Raw genomic sequence first — 23,828 nt, 5'->3', positions numbered from 1 at the left:
CTATGTCAGTGGACAACCATTGCGCCCAATTGCCATATCTTACAATTAACGGGTGATGTGGAAGTTATCGGACAAAATAAAAACGTCAATAACTTATTTATAAATAAAAAAACAAACTACTATTATATTTTTTTTAAATATAGCATTTATCTTTTAATAAAAATATATTATTTTTTATATGAAACTACACCACCATCTGCAATTGATCTCAATTTTGCTATGACGCCTTTCATATGCGACTGTAAAAAGTTTAAATCAATTTCTTGTGGTTTTAGTTTAATGCGATCAATCTAAACTTGCTCTGTTGAAGCTTGCCAATCTCCCTTGTAAACCTTCTGTGCCAAATGTCCCCAAAAATTTTTAATTGGTCGTCCTTGAGCCACATTTGGGGGATTGGATTCTTTATCAACGTAATAGACATATTGGTCCATCCAATTTAGAGAATCTTTAGAATAATAAGAACTTGCTAAATCTGGCCAAAATAAATAGTTAAAGTCTCCATGATACTTGTGAATAAATGGAAGAAGTCGTTTTTCTAAACATTCATTAACATAGATTGATGAATTGATCGCTACAGCCTTGGAAGTGCGAAACAATGGCTCGGACATACCACATTCAGATATGGCTATCCACATTAATAGTTTTTTTGGAAATTTCTCTTTTCCTATAAAACGAACACTTTATGGGCATATCTTTTTGTTGTTTCTGTAGTATCCAGAATTTCCAGGCATGTTGTCCCCTGCAAAACAAAAGTATTTTTCATCATTGATGACTAGAAGCGATGATTTTTCTTTGCCTTTATTTGTTGTTCTATAGTGTATTTTGGAGTCTTTTCACGTATTCTATATTTAATATTCATTTTTTTTAACTGACGACCAGTTGTCGATTGATTTGCACCGAATTTAATACCTATTTTTCTCTGACTGACCCCTTTTCGATTGTTGACAAGCCTCGTTAATTCGACTTTTTTTTCTCTAGTCCAGGATGTCGGATGACCAGGGTGCTTTCTATCAGAAAACGATTGAACAGTTTCAAGTCTTTTTAGGTTATCATATATTGTACTTCGAGCAAACCCTTCCTTTTCAAAATGATTTATGATTTTTTTTTTTTTTATATTAGGTTTATTTACAAAAAACATTTTTAGTCGCTTTCGAAAAGATTCTCGTTCAGCTGCATTTAACCTCATTTTAAATAATTGTGTTTCAAATAATAAAGTTTATATTTTATAGAACATTTATGCCTACGCATAAAACCACAAAAACTAATTATTATGCTCAAATAATGAAATTAGGATTTGTCCGATAACTTCCGCATCACCCGTTATGTCTTCACATCATCATCAAGCGCACTTGTACTTGACACATCAGCATCAGTAACATTGTCGTTGGTTGCAGTTGCTGTCATCATGTTATCGAGGGATTCCCACAAGCCTGTTGATTGTGTTTCACTGTCACTGAGTGCTGAGACTGGACTGATTTTGGTCCTGAACCTAGTACTGTTGGAAGTTCATTGAGTAATTCATGAAGCTTTGATAAGTTGGCTGCCAGCTTCTCAGGTTGCTTGCAGTAAAGTGACTTGTACCTGGGATCTACCAGTGTGCAAACTGCATCTGGTTGAACCTAATAAAATATTACAGAAACTGCCAAATAGTTCAAGGAATATAGATAATTAGATATTAATATCTTAGATAAGTATGACCATGGTTCGTAATGCAATTGAAGTTAAAGAATGCTTTATGTGGAAATAGGTAATTAAAAATTAGTGCGTGATTGATAATAACAGTGAATGTCGAAAAAAGATTGATAAAACACTGAAATAAACACTTATATACTGAGTCTCAGTATGTAAATAATTATTTATGTTACCTCGTCAAAAGAAGGAAACCTTCTTTCTAAAGATGCCACAAGTTTCTGCGCTATTGAAATTCCAGAGCCTCTATTTGCAATGCCACTGATGAAACCTTGCAATTTCTGGTGTAATCCATGCAGAGCTGGTATTTTCATTAAAATCGTTGGGTAACTTTCACCACACAACTCTCTGCTAGCCTGTTCAAATCTTAGTATCTGCTAGGAGTTAAAATCTTTACATAACCCTCGGCGAGTTTCCATTCATTCATAGTGAGACTCTCCTCCTTACCAGTTAATGCGATTTTAGCTGATAAGGACGCTTTCTCTTCCATAAGGCGTTGAATCATGTAACAGTCAGAATTCTAATGTGTTGATACACTCATTATGAGCCCACATTCATCTCTTTTTAATTGCCTTTGTTGTGCATACAGCAATTGAGATGATTGAATACTGTGATGGTAGTGCAAGACAATTTTTTTACATTTTGCTATCATACTAAGCATGCCTTCAATTTTGGATACTGCATCATTAATTGATAATTGAAGCGTATGAGCAAAGCAAGGTAAGTCCATAAAGTTTTAGCACATGTTTATGGCTGCTCTCATATTACTACCATTGTCTCAAAGAACGAATATTGGTACTGCTCTTGGTAGCGATCAATCTTCAATTGACTTCTCAAGAGATTCTAATATTGCTTCGCCCGTATGTGACACTGCCACAAACGGTTTATTCTCCAGTGTATATGATCGCATTTGAAAATTAGCAGTTAAATACATCAAACAAAATAATATATAGGAATCCAGTGCGCAAGAAGACCATATGTCTGTGGAAAAGCAATAAGATAGCATGCCAACAAACTCAGTAGTAATGCGCTCAATCATTTCTTGTTTCAAATTTTTATACATAGTTGGCACAATACTGCGAGAAAAAGTGGTCCTGCTCGGAATATGATACTGAAGAACAACCAATTTTATAAGTGCCTGAAAACCTTGTCCTTCTACGACATCGTACAGCAGGTAATCGGAAGCCAACATGCATCCAATAGCTTGTGTTATTTCTTTAGCTTTTTTGTGATCAGAACTCCATGCTGTTTTCTTAGCCCACAGATCTGTAACACTAACTGACAGTTGTTTTCCAGCTTTATTTTCTTCCTTTTTCATCCTTTTTGCTTCTTGTGCCTTTTTATCACACTCTGCTGATTCCTTCTTATGATAACTCCTCATGTGAGTAAATAAGCCAGTTTTAGATGAAGTAGGACAAGATATTTTTTGACTGCATTTTTAAATTTTACAAAAACCAAAAATAGTATCGTTAATTTTACGCCTATCAAAATAATTCCAAATAACGCTCCTTACTCGTCCTCCATTTAGAACTCTTTTAAGATAATTTTACAGTGACTTTTTGAAACATTTTAATACGATTTTACAGCAACTTTTTAAATATCGAACTTTAGGTTTGAAATTCAAATTATATTCGATTAACTAAACACATTTGATTCGAGTTCGATTAATGAATAAACTCAAACTCGAAACTTTAAGTTTTGCACACCTCTAATATATATATATATATATATATATATATATATATATATATATATATATATATATATATATATATATATATATATATATATATATATATATATATATATATATATATATATATATATATATATATATATATATATATATATATATATATATATATATATATATATATATATATATATATATATATATATATATCTGTGTGTGTGTATGAGTGGAGTAATAGCCAGATTACATAAAGCAAAAAAAATTTCTATGCAACCTACTTTATATATTATCCCAAAAGGCTGTATAAAAAAAAACTTGGAAAAATTAACCGATGGTAAGGAAGTTTCAAAGTTTTTACTTAATGGTAAATTCTTTTTTATAACATGACATTGATGTTTGATATTTAAAAAACTATAAAAATTTTCAATAACAATTAGAAAGAATAAAGTACTAACCACAATTCAGTTCACTTTCTTCATCACTCTAAAAAATAAAATATTACATTAGTATGTCTTTAACAAATTCAGCTAATCAGTAAAAGTGATGACAAGAAAAATGGAAAGTTTAAAATAATCAGCTTAGTGGTAACACAATATTCAAATATCTAAAAAAAAATAGCTTAGTGGCATAATTGTTTTTAAAATGCTAAGCTGACTTTTTTGAAAAATCTATAGAAACTAACTTAAAGGCAATATAATAAAATTAGTCTGATAAAATAATCATTGTTACAATATAATAATGGAAAGAGTATAAAAAAACTTAATGGAGGTATAAAAATACTCCTATATCCTATTTAATACACAATCAATAAAAAAGGTGAAAGCTAAGAATAAATTTTAATAAGTTTTTTAACAAGAAAAATGCAAACTTTTTTTTAAGTGGAAACGTAAAACAAAGCCATTTGTTTTTTGAAACATTTTTCAAAAACAGACAAAGAGGTCTGTTTCTGAAAAAGTGTTTCAAAATCAAATAATATAGAAATTTTTTCAAATAGATTTAAAAAGATAAATTTTTGTTTTTTCAAATTTCTATTCCCACTTCCTAAATGTGCTATATATAATAACACCAAGGTTTAAAAATTTTCTTATATTTTATAAAAACTCTTAAGAAAAAAATACTTTATAAAGCTTTTTCAAAAAATTATTTTATACAAAATAAAAAAAAGAAAGTCACAAAAAATATTTAGTTCTCTTATAGTACATTAAAATTTTTATTAAAAATAGTTTGTGTTGAAAAAGAAGCTAAATGTTCAAAAAATAAATTAATGCAATAAATATATATAAAAGCAACAATTACTACACATTGCTTTAATAATATAGTTATTGTAATCAATAACTTTAGTAACAAGACAAGCTATATATATATCTATATACATAATACATATATATATATATATATATATATATATATATATATATATATATATAAAACCCTTAGATGTTGTCCGAAAGTTTTTTCCATATTTTGTTGACAAAAAGTAAAAATTAAAATGCAAGACCGGAATTTTTTTTTTTTTTAATGATAGACTGCCTGCCCCAACCAAATCCTTAGTCGATGTAGCAGCACTCCCTTGCGGTCAGGCTATTTGTCAGTCGATGTAGCAGCACTCCACTGCGAGTCAGGCTATTTGTCAGTCGATGTAGCAGCACTCCCTTGCGAGTCAGGCTATTTGTCAGTCGATGTAGCAGCACTCTCTTGCGAGTCAGGCTATAAGATAGTCGATGTAGCAACACTCCGCGCACGATTTACAGTAAAAAAAATAAAAATAAAAACATTTTATTAAAAAAAATTGTTTTAAAAACATTCAGAATGTTTTTAAAAACATTCTGGTCAATTAAATTTGTGTTTTTGTGGTTTTTTTATATAACAATTAATTTGTAATTAAATTAATGGTTTTGACTTTCGTCCAACACGAAAATGTTGGACGAAAGTCAAAAGTAATTAAAAGTGACGTATGTGTTGGCGTAAGAATCGCTTTTTTCCTTCCGCTCTTCCCAAAGACATATACATATATATATATATATATATATATATATATATATATATATATATATACATATATATATATATATATATATATATATATATATATATACACATACATACATATATATATAAATATATATATAAATACTTATATATAAATATGCATGTATATATACATATGTATATATATATGAATATATGTAAATGTATATATATATATATATATATATATACATATATATATATATATATATATATATATATATATATATATATATATATATATATATATATATATATATATATATATATATATATATATATATATATAACAAATTACAACTGGACAAAAAAATAAAAGATTTTTTCAATGAAAAAAAAAATAAAAAAATCAAAGCATCATTAAACGCCATTAGTCATTACCAAGTATCATTAGTTGTCATCATGCATAATAAGTCATCATTGATCATTGCAACTCCTTCAAAAGTTAATAAAAGTTTCTTTTCAAACTGTCTGTTGTTCCTCCAAAACTTCAAGAGAAAAAACATATATTAAACTTATTTTTTAAAAAGTTAACGACATGGCTAATTACTAATTATCCATTTGTCAAATGGAAGATTTTTGCTTCTTATTTCCTAACTTCTGATTCTTTACCATATAAAGGTCTCACCTGATCTTGCATGGAGTACTATTAATATATTTGGCTGGGTATGGCATCTTATTATTATTCCTATTTAAACCTGGTCTAAAAATGCATTTTAAATGTTGTTGGGTCTGGTTTAACAGCCAGGCTTAAAACTCTAATATTGTCATAAGGTTGCACCTCTATATCTTTTCTACAAACACTTCCATGGTTGTTGTCAAGTGAGCTATCTTTTTTTCTTCCTTTTACTAAAATAAAATTTTTGTGGCTCATAATTCAGCAAAGTTACATCCAATTATTGAAGTTGTTCCTTTAGGCATATAATGTTCCATATTTTTTTATTTATCTATTTTTATTCTTCGAAAAATCAATGCTTTGAAATTTTTTTTCATTCATATTTTCCTGAATCCAAGTTTACAACTTTTTAAAATTTTAACTCTTTTCTTTATAAATGAAAGCCTATGTAAGTACGCTTTCTGGCTTTCATTTACCTTTCATTTACATACTACGCAAATCATCTTTGCAAGCTTATCACCTATGCAAGTCTATCAACTATGCAAGCGCCTATTGTAAGCTCCAAATAGACACAGAAACTAAGTAAGTCTGCTTGAAATTAGAATATTCCTTATGTACTGATTGTTATGGAAACAATTACTTCTGGACAGTAAATTCTAACAATCGTTCAGAATAACAATTAGCGATTGAAATAAGTAATTCCCTTTGGAGAATTACGCAGAAAATGATTGCTAAAGTATTCCTTAAGAGACTAATTTTGCACAAAGAATTCTCACTTAAAAGTTGTAGCGCTAAACTCAATAGAGGTTGAAATAATGACCTGAGAAGACTATACACAACTAATGTTATAATTAGTTGTAACAATTTAATATATAGATATAGAAATAAATGTCAGACAAATATAAAAGCAATTCTCTTTCCTTTAAACAAGAGTACAAAACATTACACTTAGACAAGCTTAAGCCTGCACAAGTAAAATCAGTTACTTAAAGTATAAATCTGCATAATGAAAAACCAGCATAGCAATGCTAACTAAAAACACTCTGAAAAATCTGAAATTTACAAGCGCAAATCTACACGAATACAAACTAGTTGCATAACTAAAATAGGTTGCATAATTAATTTTTTTTTTTTTAACACAATAACATTGAAAAGCAAAAATATTTTCTTAAAACAAAACACAATGTAAATGTATGTATTTTCTGTGAGTTTTTTTCTGTTTAAGTTGAATTACTTTATAAAAATTGAAGCAACGTGATATTATACTGAATAAATGGCTAGGGTATTTATTTAAAAAAATATAATTATAAAAATTCAGGTTCTAGTGATGTACTGATGCTAAAGTATGATTGTGGCTAATAATAGGATTTAATGTATATATATATATATATATATATATATATATATATATATATATATATATATATATATATATATATATATATATATATATATATATCAGGGATGTGGAGTCCCAAAAAGGATTCTGAATTTGAAAGTCGCAAAACGATAACTTTATCCTAGTTTTTGGTATCCAGGAGCTCTAAAAATATAAGTAAGTTTATGAAAATAAATTATGATCACAAATATGTTATCGGTAACTGATAAACAACAAAAAAAAACTCTTGTTTAAAAACATTAAAATGAGTTCACATATTAAATAAGAAAAAATTTATTAACAGTTAATAAAATAACCAAAAACCAAAATCATGAGAAAATAAACATAAAAATCATAAGAAAATAAACAAACATTATTTTACGTTTCATGAAAAAAATATTTTTTTCAAAATAAAATTTAGTTCATATTTGAAAAAAATAATAAAAATGATTTTTTAAATAAGAACTTAGATTTTATTTGTAACTTTTGTTATAGTGAGAAAAAAACAAACTGTTTGTATGATTTTTAACGCGTTAACAAAATAACTTTAAATTACAACGCAGTACCTGAAAAGACGCAAGTGACGCAATGTAACTTCTAATGATGCAAAATATATTTGATGAGTTGAGTAACTTAGAAATGCGTTACGCGTTTTCGCTACGCAGCGAAATCTCGTAACAAGGCCTGATATATATATATATATATATATATATATATATATATATATGTGTGTGTGTGTGTGTGTGTGTGTGTGTGTGTGTGTGTGTGTGTGTGTGTGTGTGTGTGTGTGTGTGTGTGTGTGTGTGTGTGTGTGTGTGTGTGTGTGTGTGTGTGTGTGTGTGTGTGTGTGTGTGTGTGTGTAATGTATCAATATTATGTATGCAACTTACGTAAATAAGATGGACCTATGCACCAGTAGTGGTTTGGCCTATTAACAAATGGGCATTTCCATTCCAGTGAGTCAAAAAAAATGAAATTTTAAAAAGAATATTTTTTTAATTCGGAAGATGAAATTCAAAAGAAGATAGGTGATATTTTGATTATCCAAAAAAAAAAATTATAGGAGACAAGTTTTTCCTCATGTTTTAATTATTCAAACTTCGCAATAAATAAAAAAATTTTTTGAGATAAAAAATAAAAATTCTTATTACATGTGGTTATAATATTTAAAATTGATTTCATGGCTCAGATTTTTTTGATTCTTAAAGATAATGATGTCTTTTAACATTTCATTATCATAAATTGCAACTAGGTATCTTTGAGGTATCTAAAATTTTATGCCAAAGTGAACAGTTTTTTTTACTTTGTGTATTTTTAGGCTACTGAATAGAATGGCAAAAGTATTTTTTTTCTTCTACGACATTTTGGCATTGTTTTTTTGCATCACGCACAGACATATCACGCACGGACAAATATTCATCCGTGCGTGATAATTATTTTCCTTTGGCTTTATAACGTTTGAATTGCATATTTGCTAATTAATTAGTTTGAGTATAAATTAGTTAGATTGATAACAGTTGCTTAAAAGAATTTAGAATTAAAATGACCAAAGTTAAGCATTCAATAGTTCAGAAAAAATTTAGAAAGAAACATCCAGAATATCGGATTGCTGAAACTAATCGAATGAAAAATAAAAGAGCTAACATGAGCGAAAAGGAAAAGGATGAAGTATGTCGAAAAGATTGTGAAAGAAAGAAGCGAAAGCGAGAGGTGAACCAATCTACATCCGATATTGAACAATCCTTTTTATCTCCGCAGAGTTTTGGAAAGGCACTTAAAAAAATTAATTCAGCATTACCTGCCGATTCAAACAAAAGAAAATACCTTTTAAAAGAAGTTTGTAAACGTGAAAACATACTACTTTCTGATATTTCAGAATCAGGCCCTGACTACGCCGGTTTGGGCGATGATAATTGCAAAGTTCTTGATTTTTATTTGCGAGAAGATATTAGTAGAATGGCTCCAGGACGCAAAGATGTTGCTATTAATAAGAAAACAAAAGAGAAGGTATGACATCGTTTTTATGTAGGAATCGCATTTTATTTAACAAGGTTTTCAGTTTTTGTAAACAATTTTTGTTTTCTTTTAGAAACAAATTCGTCACATGCTGATGACCATAGGAGAAGCATACTCACTTTTTAAAAGTGAGCATATTAATTTAAAAGTGGGGAAATCTAAGTTTTACGATCTGCGGCCATTCTATGTCAAGCTAGTAAACGATCTTCCCCACGATATTTGTCTTTGCATATACCATGAAAATTTCAGGTTGTTAACAAATGCCCTTCAAAAAAAATTTAATACTATGTCAGACATAATTGACAGAACTGTGTGTAATCAAAACAACCAATCTTGCATGTTTATGGAATGTAAAGCGAACTGTGGGTTGCCAAAGTTTGATGAATATGTTTCTAATGTAATAGACTCATTTGGTGACGATTCAAACAAACCGCTCTTTGTTTTTGACCAATGGTCCTCAGAAAATGCGCAGAAAATTGAACAACCACTAACATCTTTGTTAGAGGCGTGCGTATTACTGCGTCATCAATTGCCAGATTATATACGTCATGTGTATATAAAGCGACAACAAAGTGCATATTTTCGTTTATGTCGCCAAAATGTATCAGAAAATGAATTGATTATACAAGTAAGTAAAACTGTAATTTTATTTGTAGTACGATAAAAAAATTTAATAATTTTGTATTAAACTTTTTTTTATATTTATAAACTAACTATTCATCTATTTATATCTTTAATTCTTCTAAAATCAGATGGATTTCAGTGAAAATTACACCATAATGGAGCAAAGTGAAATTCAATCTGCTTACTGGGTTCATCAGCAACTAACAGTATTCACTGCTGCAGTTTGGAGCAAGAACAATACACATTCCTATGCCATTGTATCCGATCGTTTACTTCATGATAAATATGCCGTCTTGTTCATTATTAAACAATTATTAAGTCGTTATCATAATATTTGTAAATTACACTTTTTCACTGATGGTCCTTCATCTCAATTCAAAAACTCTTATATCATGACAGCTATGAATAACTTGTACAAATTATCATCTGATCTTGTTGAGATTCGTTGGTCATTTTTTGCAACATCACACGGAAAGGGGGCAGTTGATGGCATAGGTGGAGAAATAAAAAGAATGGTTTGGACAACAGTAAAATCTGGAAAACGATATTGTCGCAGTTTAGAAGATTTTGTGAGCATTGCAAGTGAAAAAAATACCAAAATTAATGTAAGTCATTATTTAGAGAAAAAACCTCAAAATGCAGCTTGTAGATATGAATTTTTTGATTATTAAAGTTTCATTTTTTTAGATCATCTCGATTACAAATGAGTGTATTACTGCAAACCAAAGTGAGATCGATGAGACGCTTCTCAAAGATAAGTTTAAAGTCAAGGGTATTCGTCGGCACCACTCTTTTCTTTTTAATATTGGTGGTGCTTTTATGGCAATTTGTAACCAATCAGAAATGGTAAACATTGTTAAAAATTCATCATCTTCATTATTGATAAACGCGGTATCATCTCCATCTGAAATGTTCAAATTTAATACTATATCCCCAGGCATATTTGTCTTTGTAGAATTGCGTTCTGCTGGTAGAGCAAAGACATACCTTGCCGAAGTATTAGAAATTTTAGATAATATGGCACATATAAAATTTCTAAAAAAACAAAACGAACTCATTTTTATATACCCATCTATAGACGACCTCTCCTGGCATGACTTGTGTGAGTTAAAACCGTTAGTATCGCAACCACACTTTGATAACCGTGGACACATTATTATCGAGCCAAAGTGTTACAACTTCACCTATTTTTAAAAATGTGATACATCTTTCTTTTCTTTAATATAATATATTAACTATATAATACATTATTTATCTTTAATATAATACATTAAAGTATTGTTTTTTAATCAAACATGTATTTAATTAATTGGTATTGATATATATGTTATTTATGATAGTTGCAATCGATTTATTTTTAAAAATACAATCCAAAAATGACTAATGTTTGCATGTTCCGTTCGTTACTTTTTTTTTGTCCGTGCGTGATTTTGGTTTAAACTACTACTGTGGAGCAAAGATACATTGTTGAATTCTGTAACTTTGTAATAATCTTTAAGAATGCTTGTATTATTACCTATAAAAAACAAAACGCTCGTCACTAATACATTTTCAGAGAAAATAGGGTTCATTTATTAATTTTTTATTTTTTGCTTTTTTCTGTTCCGTGCGTGACTCCATTAAAAAATTAATTTGTTCTATAATGAAGCAACCCGTAGCTAACATACTTTATATAGGTAATATATACATAGATGTCAATTAAATAAAAGTAAATCGGTTATTACAAATTGCATTATTTTCAAAATAATTAATGCAACAGATGCAATGTTCCGTGCGTGATTTTTTGGAAATGCCCAAATGCTAATTCATCAGCTAATGCCAATTAATTGGCCAATACCATAAGCATCGTAAAATTTCCTTGAAAATTTTTTTAAAGAACGTAGCATTTAAGAAATTTTTTAAACTCTATTTTAATATATATTTAGATCATGTTTTATTGAAATGATTTATTATTTTATAAATACTACTTTGTATTGTATTTCTTTTTATTTTCATTTAGAAAGTGGGTCAAATCATTATATTTCAACCAATTGCCTCTGGCTCAAAATTTCTGATTTTCCTGATTTTTACATCTAATGGTCTTATATGCTGTTAATCTTACATCAAAACAAAGTGTTAGAAAAATTTACAAGCATCTCAAAATGGCTGAAAATTGGACTTTTTAGGCGAGTGGATATTTTGCTTTTAGATATATTTAAGTTCTAAACTGCAACAAGCTGCCTATATTTCGCCGTTTATTGCAGACAGTAGTAGTTAATCAGAAAAGCTATCTGTAAAGACTTGTGGATGAACAGAATAATGCTACAGTTAGTTTCATTTTGGCATATTTTAGGAATTTTATGATTTTTTCCACAGTTGATATGGTCATAATTTTTTTCTAATTTAACACAAGTTAATAAAAACAACTTTTTTACAGAGAGAACTATCCAGAAAATAGTTCTAGAAAAAATGAGACACTTTTTGAAAGTGAGAAAAAAGTTATACAACTCTAAAGTAGTCTGTTTTGACCATTTGTAAATCGAGGGGGGCCACTGTGTCATGTTTGTAAGGCTATAATTTCCGAACCGTTGTACTTGGAAGTCTGAAATTTCAAATTTAACCTACATCTACATGATGCACATAACAATATGTAAAAATCAGGAAAATCAGAGATGGTGTCCCACAAAGTTTTCTTTAAATTGGTTGAAATATAATGATTTGACCCAAGTATCGAATTCACTTATTTCAATTACAAAAGTCTTTTCTTATAATTATTTGCTCTTACGCTTGGAGATATTTCAGTGAAGTTTTTAAACTTTTGTTTAGATCAATTTAACTTTTAAATAATCATGTGTTATCTTTTATCTTTTTATTTAATTTTTATCTATTATTTTTTGTATCTATTATTTTTACTTTGATTAAGTATTATATTAGAAAATTAGTTAAAAACACAATTATATAAAAATATTTTGTAATATAAAGTATATTTTAGGTTTTTAATTAAAAATATAATATTTAAATAGCTGTTTAAAAACCACTAAAACTCTTTAGTTCTTTGATGTTGTTGTTTTTTAATAGTTTTTTTAATATGCATTTTTAAGAAATTTATATGCTAGTCATTTAAACTTATCAAGTTTATTTAGTATTTTTTTATTTTTGACCGATTGTGACCATATCTGGAAGAGTGGATCTTAAATAAGAAATCACGTTTTGTAGTTATTAACAGATTTAAATTGAGTGTTTTTTTTATATGTCTCTTTTCTACAATGCCTGGGCTGCAAAATAAGACATCAATCAATTATTCCAACAATTAAGTGAAAAAACCTTTGCTTGCTCTTAACGATTCAAAATTGACGCTATAGATTTAGCGGTAAAATTTAAGTTTATTTTATAAATCAGAATGCAATAAAAATATTACTGATGTAATTACTGATAATGTTTTTTAATTATTTTCAAAGAAAACCTTCAAAATAAATAAAAGCTGGTAATAAAAATAAAACATCAATTTTAAAACATTTAATTTCAAAATTAAAAAAAATACAAAAAACTTAAAAAAAAAAAAAATTTTTTTTTTTTTTTTCAGTTTTTTGTATTTTTTTTAATTTTGAAATTAAATCTGTCGACTCTATTTCCATTGATACTGCATTTGGGCATAGTAAATCTTTAGAAATTCAGAGTTATAGGCCACCAAAGTTATATTTAAATCGTAAACACTTTGAATAGTTAATTATTTTTTGTTTCTTAAAAATAGTTTTAAAAATAGAAATTTTCTATTACAAACATTAAACCAATGATTATCACAAACATTAAACCAAAAATTAAATTAAAAAAAAATAAATTATTTAACTTTAGTTCAAAAAATAATTTTTCGAAAAAATAATTCAAGAAAAAAGTAAATTATTTATAAAAATAAACTAAAAAAATAGTTTATTTCATATACTTAAATATAATTCAATTTATTAAACTGATTTTTTTTCCTCTCACTTCTTATTACAAAACAATTTGAACAAAAAAATTGAATGAAAACATCAATTTAAAAACTATTCGAATGAAAAAATTACTTACACTTAAAATATTTAACAGTACGCCAGATCAAGAAGCAATAAACTTACTCCATGATCTTACTCTATGTCTTACTCTATGTCTATAGATTTAGCATATTTTTGCGCAAATATGAAGTTTAAAGTTTTATTAATATTTTAATTAGAACAACTCTATTAACTTACTTTGTTTTATTATAAACAAATTTTATGTTAACACTATAAAGTGTATGAAACAGTATCACAAAGTTTTGTGTCACAAGCTCTTTTAATATAATATTGTCAAAACAACTTTTCAGTATTGTTTTATTGCTGTTTTACAATAACAATACAATACTTTTTAAAAATAACATGTGTTTTATCATTAGCATAAATGTATTAAATAGTTTTCTATAGCTAATTAAAGTGGTTTAAGTAAAAACAATTACTAAAAGTAATGTTGTAATAATATTAAATAAGTTACTTGCTCATTATATTATAACTTGCTCATTCCACTATAACTGCAACTTAAATTTTAAATTATAACTTAAGCTGTAAATTATAACAGTAACTATCTAATTAACATCTATGCTGTTTACTTGACTAAACACCTCTATAAAATGTGTTAATTAAAAAATATTAAAGAAATATTTGAGACTAAAATTGCACTAAATGTAAGAAACTTAAGGTGAAAAAAGCTGTTTCTTATTTAAAAAAAAGTGTATAAACAAAAAAAAAACTTTTTTTGCTCAAAAGATTGTATTCAAAACATATCTATGCTTTTTATTTAAATCTGTATAAAGAAATGTCTTTTGATTTTGGAATTTAGTCTTTTATTTGAACTTTATAACAATAAAATTGCTTATAAAAAATTAAAAAAAAACATCTATATTTTACTGATTTTTTTATTATTACCTCATTGAAAAAAAAATTAAGTTAAAGGTGCGTTTAAATATAAAATAAAACAACTTTACAAATATTTTAATTTACCTCAATTATTAAAGGAGGTGGTATTGGCAAATCTGTAAAGTCATTCTTTATATTTTCTGCATTTTTACAGAGTAAAATATTATCTTCACTTGAGGAAAAATCCAATGTATCATCTAAACCATTTTGCCTAATGCTGCTGACTTCTGTTAAACTAAACGTCACTTCTTCTTTGGGATTGTCTGGTGAAAAACATATTTTTCTAGGTTTCTTGTGAAAAAGATCATATTGATGTTGAATATTATCTTTAGCTTTGCCCTCGATTTCCAATAATATATTTTCTTTATCTAGGAAATTATTTCCAGCATTTAAGATTTCTCCATTTTTATCAAGTGATTGATTTTTCAAGAAACTACAATTAGTATTGTCATTTTCTTTTGCAGTTTTATCTTTTTTACTTAAAATTTTTTTAAAACTTGGAGATATGCATGGTTTTGTAGCTACAGGAGGAGGAATTTTCTTATTTTTGCTTTCATCTTGAGACATTCTTTTAGTTTTTCTGTTACATGTTAACAACCTTTTAAAATGTCTTGTTGTATTGTTTATGTATTATTTACAAACTTATTAAATGAGTTTGTTTTACTAAAGAAAACTAATTACTACTTATCATGTTAATAAACCAAACATATCAAACTAAAAACAAGCATATTGAATTAATAAAATAACCAATTATGACTATTTGATTTACTTTTTGAATCTCTAATTTAAAATTTGATTACATCTCCGTTCGAGATTGCTCTTTTTTTATAATATAGTATAATTTATACTATAAATAATTAAACATTTTTAATGTTTTTTAATCAAAAGGGAATATTTTTATGGTTTTGCTAAATCATATATATTATTATAAAAATCAAATTTAAAATTTTTATAAGCATTTTATAAGTTGAAATCAAAAATACATATTTAAATTAAATCACAAAGTTAAAAAAAGTTATTAAAAAAAAAACTAAAGTTAAAAAATAAAATCTCTTTTGCCTTGGAATTAAACAAAAGTATTCAAAAATCGGAAACCGAGAAATTTGAAAATTCTCTTATTTACGGAAGTAACGTAAGAACTCTTTTTCGTAATAATTGGAAAGCACGTTGGAAGGTCTAATAAAATGTATGAGGATCGAATATATTTTATGGTTAAAAAGATTAGTAAATATATCAGACTGGGATCCTACGAACTATTTGCTGGTTTAAATTAGCTATTTTGAATAAAAAGTTATTATCAAGGGCGAAGCTAGATATATAGAGTATGCATTCTAAAATAACAATAATTAAAGAACTAATATTGAATGTAAAAACAAACATACTTTATTAAAGTTTAGTAGAAAGATACCAGTTTTTGGTTCCATTTAAAACAACCATAACATTTATTTAAAACAACCTTAACATTCATTTAAAGCATCGTGACAATCGGTAAGCAGAAGATAGTATGGCTCAAAATGAGGTTTTGAGTTTTTAAAAAACGCAGACCAGATATCATACTGTTTTCATATATCATACTGTTATCATATGTAAGAGTGCTACTAAATTTACTGATTTATACCTGCCTCAACCCAAACCCTCAGTTGATGTAGATGCATCCCCATGCATATTTTACCTAAATCAGTCGATATAGCAGCTCTCCTTTTTATATTCTCATTATATCAATATATTATCTGGTCTGCTTTTTTGAAAGCTAAAAAACCTCATCTTGAGCCATACTATCTTACCGTGACAATAAATTAAAACAATCGTGATTTTCAAAAACATTTAACGCATACGCAATCTCAACGTTCTATATATTGAAAAAAAAAGGTTTTCTTTATATATTTGTTTATCTAATATTATATTAATTTATTTTTATTAATATTATATTAATTTATTATAATTTTAAATGGATGCCATGTTTGTTTTAAATGGATGCAAAACCCCGTATGTCTCTACTGAGAAAACATCCTGAGAGGTTTGATGTTGAGAGATGTGTATTCTATAAAAAAAGAATAGGGGAATGGTGTCATAACAAACATACGAGCAACGAGACATTAAAGAAAAAGAAGTAAAATTATCCTAACGGAGATTTGTACCAGGGCCTTTCCGAGTACGAAGAGAACGCCTTTTCCAAAGTAGCTAAACGCGCGATCACTAATATTGATAAAATAAATATTATATAATAAAAAGATGTTGATCATTATGGATGTTTTTAATGAACGTTATGGTTGTTTTATCAATAAGATAAGGCCATGTAAAAAACGTGTACCTATACGGCATGGAATATGCATTTAATGGGTTTTTTGTTGTTGTTTTCTTTTACTTTTTATACTTCTTTTTTCTTTTTTTTTTGTATTCCTTATAATATGTAGAAATATGTATTACTTAATTAATGTAGAAGAAATAATTCTATTATTTTCTTATTTAATCTTATTCCCATGGTAAACAAAACTACAATAATAGGATTGGATGAAGAGTTTTTTAATCTGAATTGGCCTATTCACTGTATTGAAATTAAAAAATGGATAGTCTGTTAGAATAAAAATGTATAAAAACATAACTTATTTTTGTTTCTATTATGTATGAAAACATTTACCTATGGGGAAGTCAGCCTTAAGGTGGCTCAAATAGAAAAAAGTACTAATATAAAAAAAAAAAAGTGAATTTTTTTTTAATATACCATTCGATAAAAAATTTATCAATCTTTCAGAAAATATGTACATTATGCATAAAATATTTACATAACCGTTTGTGAACTTTTTCCTTTTAACATGTGAAATGGAAGATGACTTCTCTACTACTTCTTATAGGTAAATTTTTAAAGAGTATAACTGGAGTCAAAAATTTGTTGAATTTATATATTAAATTGTTAATTTATTTAAAATCGTCATTCTTTAAATAAAAATTTGGTAACTCACAACAAAACATCTTTTAAGTAACCAAAATTTAATGCCACTCATCTATTGATACTGACCTATATTATCGACACAGTTATAATCGTAACTCAAAAGACCTTTAAATAAGAAGTACTATTTCACAACTGCAAAGGAGCACACAGATTTGTATTAGATTTTTATCTTCAATGCACAGTATGGCTGTTTAAAATTTAGGTTTTTATCATTTTATTTAAATTTTCCTGGATTCAACACTTTATTTGCAAGTTTTGAGATTTTATATAAATCTGCTGTTAAAATACTTGCCTGTTTGACTGTAACATCATCTTTGAACATAGTATACTCAAATGGGGGAAGTATGGACAGTTTATCGCTTATCGTTTATAGTTTAAAGTAAATCAACAAATCCATAAAATAAACTTTTTTAAAGTTACTTTTATCTTCTAATAGCAATCTATTAAATCTTTTAAAGTTACTTGCATGATTGCAAAATCATGCAAGTAATTTTAAAAGATAGTCACAGTTTTAATGGTTTCATTTCTCAATAAATTACTATAAATTTTTACAACTGAGGCAGTTTTTATTATCGACAAAATGTTCCTATTATTTAATGAATGTTCTTAACAATTTTCTATCATATATCCTTTTTGAAAAATTCAGACGTTTTTTTAGTTCAAAGCTCAGAGTATTCTGTATATTTCTGTAAATAAATTTCATTAAATATTAAACAGATATTTTGTAACATTTTGGGTCAACTTTGGAGTAATGATTTTGCATATTATATTACCAGAATGTGTTTAATATATTACCAATATTAATATTAATAGAATGTGTCAATATAACCAGAATGTGTTTTCGATAAAGAAAGCAAGGGAAAATTTTTCCAAATAATTTTTAATGGTGTTATAATGTATGCTTTAAATGATTGCATGGAAGTACACACTAAAATAATGCATACATATAAGTATTTTGTGATTTCTACTTTACATTTTTTTTAAGTTCTTCAAAAACCAAACCAAAAAGATTCTGCATGATTTTGTAATTAAGTAGGAAAGTGTTCAAACATACATATCGTCGGGGATAGTGCAAAACTGCGTAACTAGCATTGGATAATACCGCAGTTGGATAATATAAATAACTCAGTATTTACAATGTTAAACGTTCTGAAACGGAATGACCAGATGACTACTTGTAATAGTAATTTTCCATGACAATTGGAGGAAGAGTGGGTATTGCTTATAATCTTTTATTAAAAAAGATCTTTCAGCATGCTCTTCTTGCTTTATTAATCAGGGTTTTTAATTAGCTCTAATTGTTTTATTAATCAGAGTCTTTTAGCCTGCTCTACTTGAATTGTAACAAGGAGTTTTGTGCCAAAAAGAAATTTTATATCATAAAATTTTAAGAAAAAAATACTTTAAAACAAGGCTTGTTTTAAAGTACTTTCTTCTTGAAACTTTTGTGCACATACAGCGGAGAAAATAGAATTAGCCTCACCATGTGCTGATCCAATATTTTGTAAATCTGTAAACAAGTTTGTGCGGTACAACTTTTGTATCCACACACATATAATTACTGTTACAAACAACAACTTTTTAGATTATAATATAGCATAATTAAATTGCGGAACATTTGATAAAACCATAAAATGTATAATACTTGATATTTGCGGTAACAAATAGAATTAGCCTCATCAATAATTATTTTCAGTTTACTTGTATATTTTGATCTGGTGATACGCATTTGTGAGTTAGTTTTTTATTATTATTTGTAAGTTAAACAAAGACTGTGAAATCAGTGCTCATAAAGTTTTTAACATTTGGTTTTTGATACCTTTATTTGAAATGGGACGTGGTAAGCGTTTAACGAATGAAGAATTAGCAGTAATCAAAGCATACAAAGATACAGGCTTATCTAATCGGGAAATTGCAAAGAAAATTAAAAGATCTCCAAAAGTGGTTAACAATTACTTCAAGATTGGCGTTAATTATGGAGCCTATAAGGGAAGTGGTGGCAAACGTAAAATTGATAATCGTACTAAACGAGTTATTGTACGTCGTGCTGCTGCTCAGCACATGACTGCATCTCAAATTCGTGCTGATTTACAATTACCTGTATCTGTTCAACGTGTGAGACAAATCTTACATGAAGATCCAAACACAGTTTGGAAAAAGCGTAAACCAAAACCAAAACTTACTGCTCGTCATAAAAAAGTTAGATTACAATTTGCGAAAGAACACATGTCTTGGCAAGAAGAGTGGCATCAAGTTCTCTTCAGTGATGAAAAAAAGTTCAATCTAGATGGTCCTGATGGCTATCAATATTACTGGCACGATCTTCGAAAAGAGAAAGAAACTCGGATGAGTCGTAACTTTGGGGGTGGAAATGTTATGGTTTGGGGGGCTTTTTCCTTTGCTGGAAAACTTCCACTGGCATGGATTTCAACAAAAATGAATTCACAGGACTACATTGACTTATTAGAAATAAGTTTACTTGAACATGGTGAGGAATTGATGGGTGAAACTTTCACTTTCCAACAAGATAATGCTACTATCCATAATTCAAAGCTTACAAAAGCTTGGTTTAGAGAAAAAAATATTCACGTAATGGAATGGCCCGCACGTAGTCCAGACCTTAACCCAATTGAAAATCTATGGGGAATACTTTCTAGAAAGGTTTATGAAAATGGTAAGCAATTTGAATGCACTTTGGAGCTGAAAACTCGTATCAGAGAAGCTTGGAATGAAATATCTATAGAAACTATCCAAAATCTTGTGACTAGTATGTCAAACCGCATATTTGAAGTCATTAAAAATTCAGGAAGCTATACTAAATACTAAATGAGCAAAAAAACAAAATATTTTCTTTATTTTTTGTATATAACGCTAATGAGGCTAATTCTATTTTCTCCACAAATTGAATATTTTTAATTTTTTTTTCCATTTGGAATTAATTAAGCATACCAATTTATAAACTTTTTAGTTGTAGTAGAAGTAACAAGAAATAAAGTAGATTTCATAATTGTTTACCTGCAATTTTTGTTAAATTAGAACAAAAAATAAAGGTGAGGCTAATTCTATTTTCTCCGCTGTATAACAGATGACTTAGTTGGCATATAGTTTTGAATATTTACAAATAACTTTATCCTTTAAAATTTATATGGTTTGTTGACATTAGCTGTAAATAAATCAATACATCTTGTTTTAAATCGTTTTATAAATAGCCAACAACACAACATTCAACATTTTTAGTTCTACTAATCGAACTTTAATTTTATATTGTATAAATTATACAATTATACAGTATAATTACTACTCTTTAATTCACAACCGCAAAAAACTGGCCTTTCTATTTATTCTGCTTTTGGAATTTTTGAATCTATTCCTTTTTTCACATTTTCAATATTATTCCGAAAAGTCCCTTTTCGATTTTATTCCGTTTTTCTCAATTTCGATATTATTCCGGAAAGTCCCTTTTCGATATTGTTCCTTTTTTCACAATTTCGATCTAATTCCGTTTTTTAAATTTTCGATACTATTCCTTTTTTCACAATTTCGATCTAATTCCATTTTTTAAATTTTCGATACTATTCCTTTTTTCACAATTTTGATATTATTCGGTAAGTCCCTTTTCGATATTATTTCTTTTTTCACAATTTCGAGATTATTCTGTTTTTCGGATTTTCGATACTATTCCTTTATTTACAATTTCGATGTTATTCTCAATTTCGATGTAATTCCAGAAAGTCACTTTTCGAGATTAATTAGTTTGACTGTTTTCGATACTGTTACTGCTAGCCAATTAGTCATAAAGAGATTGGGTAATTTTAAAGGGAGGTGATCACTCTTACTAGGTTTATGAAACAACACAAATTTAGTTTTCTGTACATTTAATGAAAGTTTATTACAAATAACCCAATCATTAATTTTTAATTAGTTCTTCATTAAATATTTTAAAAAGCTCTTATATTTTTATTTGAGTAAAAAAGATTAGAGTCGTCAGCAAACAAAATAAGATTTAAAGTTTTGGAAGCTAAATATAGATCGTTAATGTATATCAAAAATAATGGTCGTCCTAAGATGGATCCCTAGAGAACACCACAAGTTATAATTTTGTTTCCTGTTTCATTTTTTTTGTACACTATGTATTGCTTTCTGTTTGACAGGTAATTTTTAAACCAGAGTAAGTTATTGTTTAATACACCATAGAGTTCTAGTTTTTTTATAAGTATGTCATGGTCAACTGTGTCAAATGCTTTTGACAGATCAATAAAAACTCCTAGGGTATAACAACCATTTTTGAACCCATCGGATATATAATTTATTAATTCGATTTCTGCATGATTTGTTGAATGTTTTTTTTTTAATCCAAATTGTTTATTATGCAGTATTTTGTTTTTGGTTAGATAGTTATTAAGCCTATCATACATAATACGTTCTAATAATTTTGAGACACATAGTAAGACAGAAATAGGTCTATAATTTGACATAATTGTGTCATCGCCAGTTTTAAAAATAAGTGATATTTTAGCAATTTTTAATTTCTCCGGAACAATACCGGATTTTACTGAAAGGTTAAAAATATGAAACAGAGATGGTTCAATGATATCGAAGATTGCTTTAACTGTTGGCATTGATCAAATTAGCGTTAAAGCTAATTTGATCAATGCCAACAATTTATTATTTTTCAGGCTATTACGTACTCACTTTAACACATTACGCACCTCACTTATATTTAAAATTAACTTCTTTCATAGATATATTGGTTGGTTTTATATAGGATTCGAAATTTGTGGTGTTTTTTGTAATTTTATCAGCTAACTTTGGGCCAACTTCAAGGAAATAGTCGTTGAGCTTCTCAACTACGGTTTCTTTATTACTGATCATTTCCCCATCAATTAAGAGTTTTTGTAACAAATTATTGTTCGCACATTTATTTTTACCAATTATCTGCTTAATCACAATTTTTTTGTGTGTTTCATTGGGTTTTTTCTAACATCCTAATATAATAAACTTTTCTTGAGCGTTTCTTTGTTTTTTCAAACAAGTTTTTATAATTTTTGTAATTTATTTCATATTTATATGATTTATGTTTTAAATATTTTTCATAAAGTTTTTGTTTCCTCTTGGAAAATTTAAGTAAAAATTTGGTCATTCAAGGGTTTAAAAGTGAGTTAGAATTTATAACTATTTTTTTTTATTGGAAATGCTAATTCATAGTATTTACAAAACTGCGCCAAAAAAAGTTCATACGCCTTACAATCTGTTTCGTTAACATTGAGGTCATTACGCAAAATAAACTTAATAGCTTTGTGAATAAAGATACTTATACCACCACCAGCGTGGGTTTGACGAGATTGATAAATTAAAACGTAGTTATTTTAAAAAAAAAACCCTACCGAAAACTGTTACCCAGTCAACTAGAAAAAGACTTGGACAGTCGGAGGGTGAAACCCCCAAACAAGTAACGAATACCACAGTTTTGGCAACGGACACCACGGCTTCGGAAACAATAGAAGCAATGGATATGGTAGAAGAATTTGTAAGCAAAGAAATAGACCAAAATTTTGATAAGGACGAAGCTAATATTCATTGACGAGGACTTTAGGACGAAGAACTTCAGAATTCAGGACGAAGCTAATATTCATTGACAAGGACTACGAAAGCCAACCATGTGCGGAAAAGAAATCGTAAGCAAATTTTTGCCTCCTTATTTTTTTCTTTTCCAATTTTTTTTGCTTTGTGTCTACTCTGACTATTTTTTTTGAACTTTTTTTTTCTAAACTCTAATTTTTTTCTTCTCGCTAAAAATTTCTATTTTTCGATCTTTTTTATTCTATTTGACGTTTCTCATTAATAATGCATGTCACATTTTTGTTAAAGCGCTTAAGTTGTCGTAATTCGTATTGTTGTAGTTCGCGCTTTTTTGTGGAATGTTATGGTCC

General features: G+C 27.7%; 2 protein-coding genes across 2 annotated transcripts in view; one reads left to right on the top strand and one right to left on the bottom strand.

Moving 5' to 3' along the window:
* Positions 1-15,807, bottom strand: part of LOC100205244 (uncharacterized) — a 79,267-nt gene extending 63,460 nt beyond the window's left edge. The window contains exons 1-2 of the mRNA XM_065807166.1: positions 15,033-15,807; positions 3,838-3,865 (exon numbers count right to left, since the gene is read on the bottom strand). Coding sequence (XP_065663238.1) covers positions 3,838-3,865; positions 15,033-15,515 — 511 coding nt within the window. The 5' untranslated portion in view covers positions 15,516-15,807. The remainder of the gene's footprint in view (positions 1-3,837; positions 3,866-15,032) is intronic.
* Positions 9,423-11,238, top strand: LOC136085683 (uncharacterized). Its single transcript, XM_065806989.1, has 3 exons — positions 9,423-10,048; positions 10,173-10,649; positions 10,732-11,238. The coding sequence occupies exons 1-3, from the start codon at positions 9,509-9,511 to the stop codon at positions 11,236-11,238; spliced, it is 1,524 nt and encodes a 507-aa protein (XP_065663061.1). The 5' UTR covers positions 9,423-9,508.
* Positions 15,808-23,828: the final 8,021 nt, after the last annotated feature.

The sequence above is a fragment of the Hydra vulgaris genome, chromosome 10 (genome assembly GCF_038396675.1).
Source record: "Hydra vulgaris chromosome 10, alternate assembly HydraT2T_AEP".
Classification (NCBI taxonomy): domain Eukaryota; kingdom Metazoa; phylum Cnidaria; class Hydrozoa; order Anthoathecata; family Hydridae; genus Hydra; species Hydra vulgaris.
Note: the sequence above shows the minus strand (reverse complement) of the source record. Positions and strands in the feature narration are given on the sequence as shown.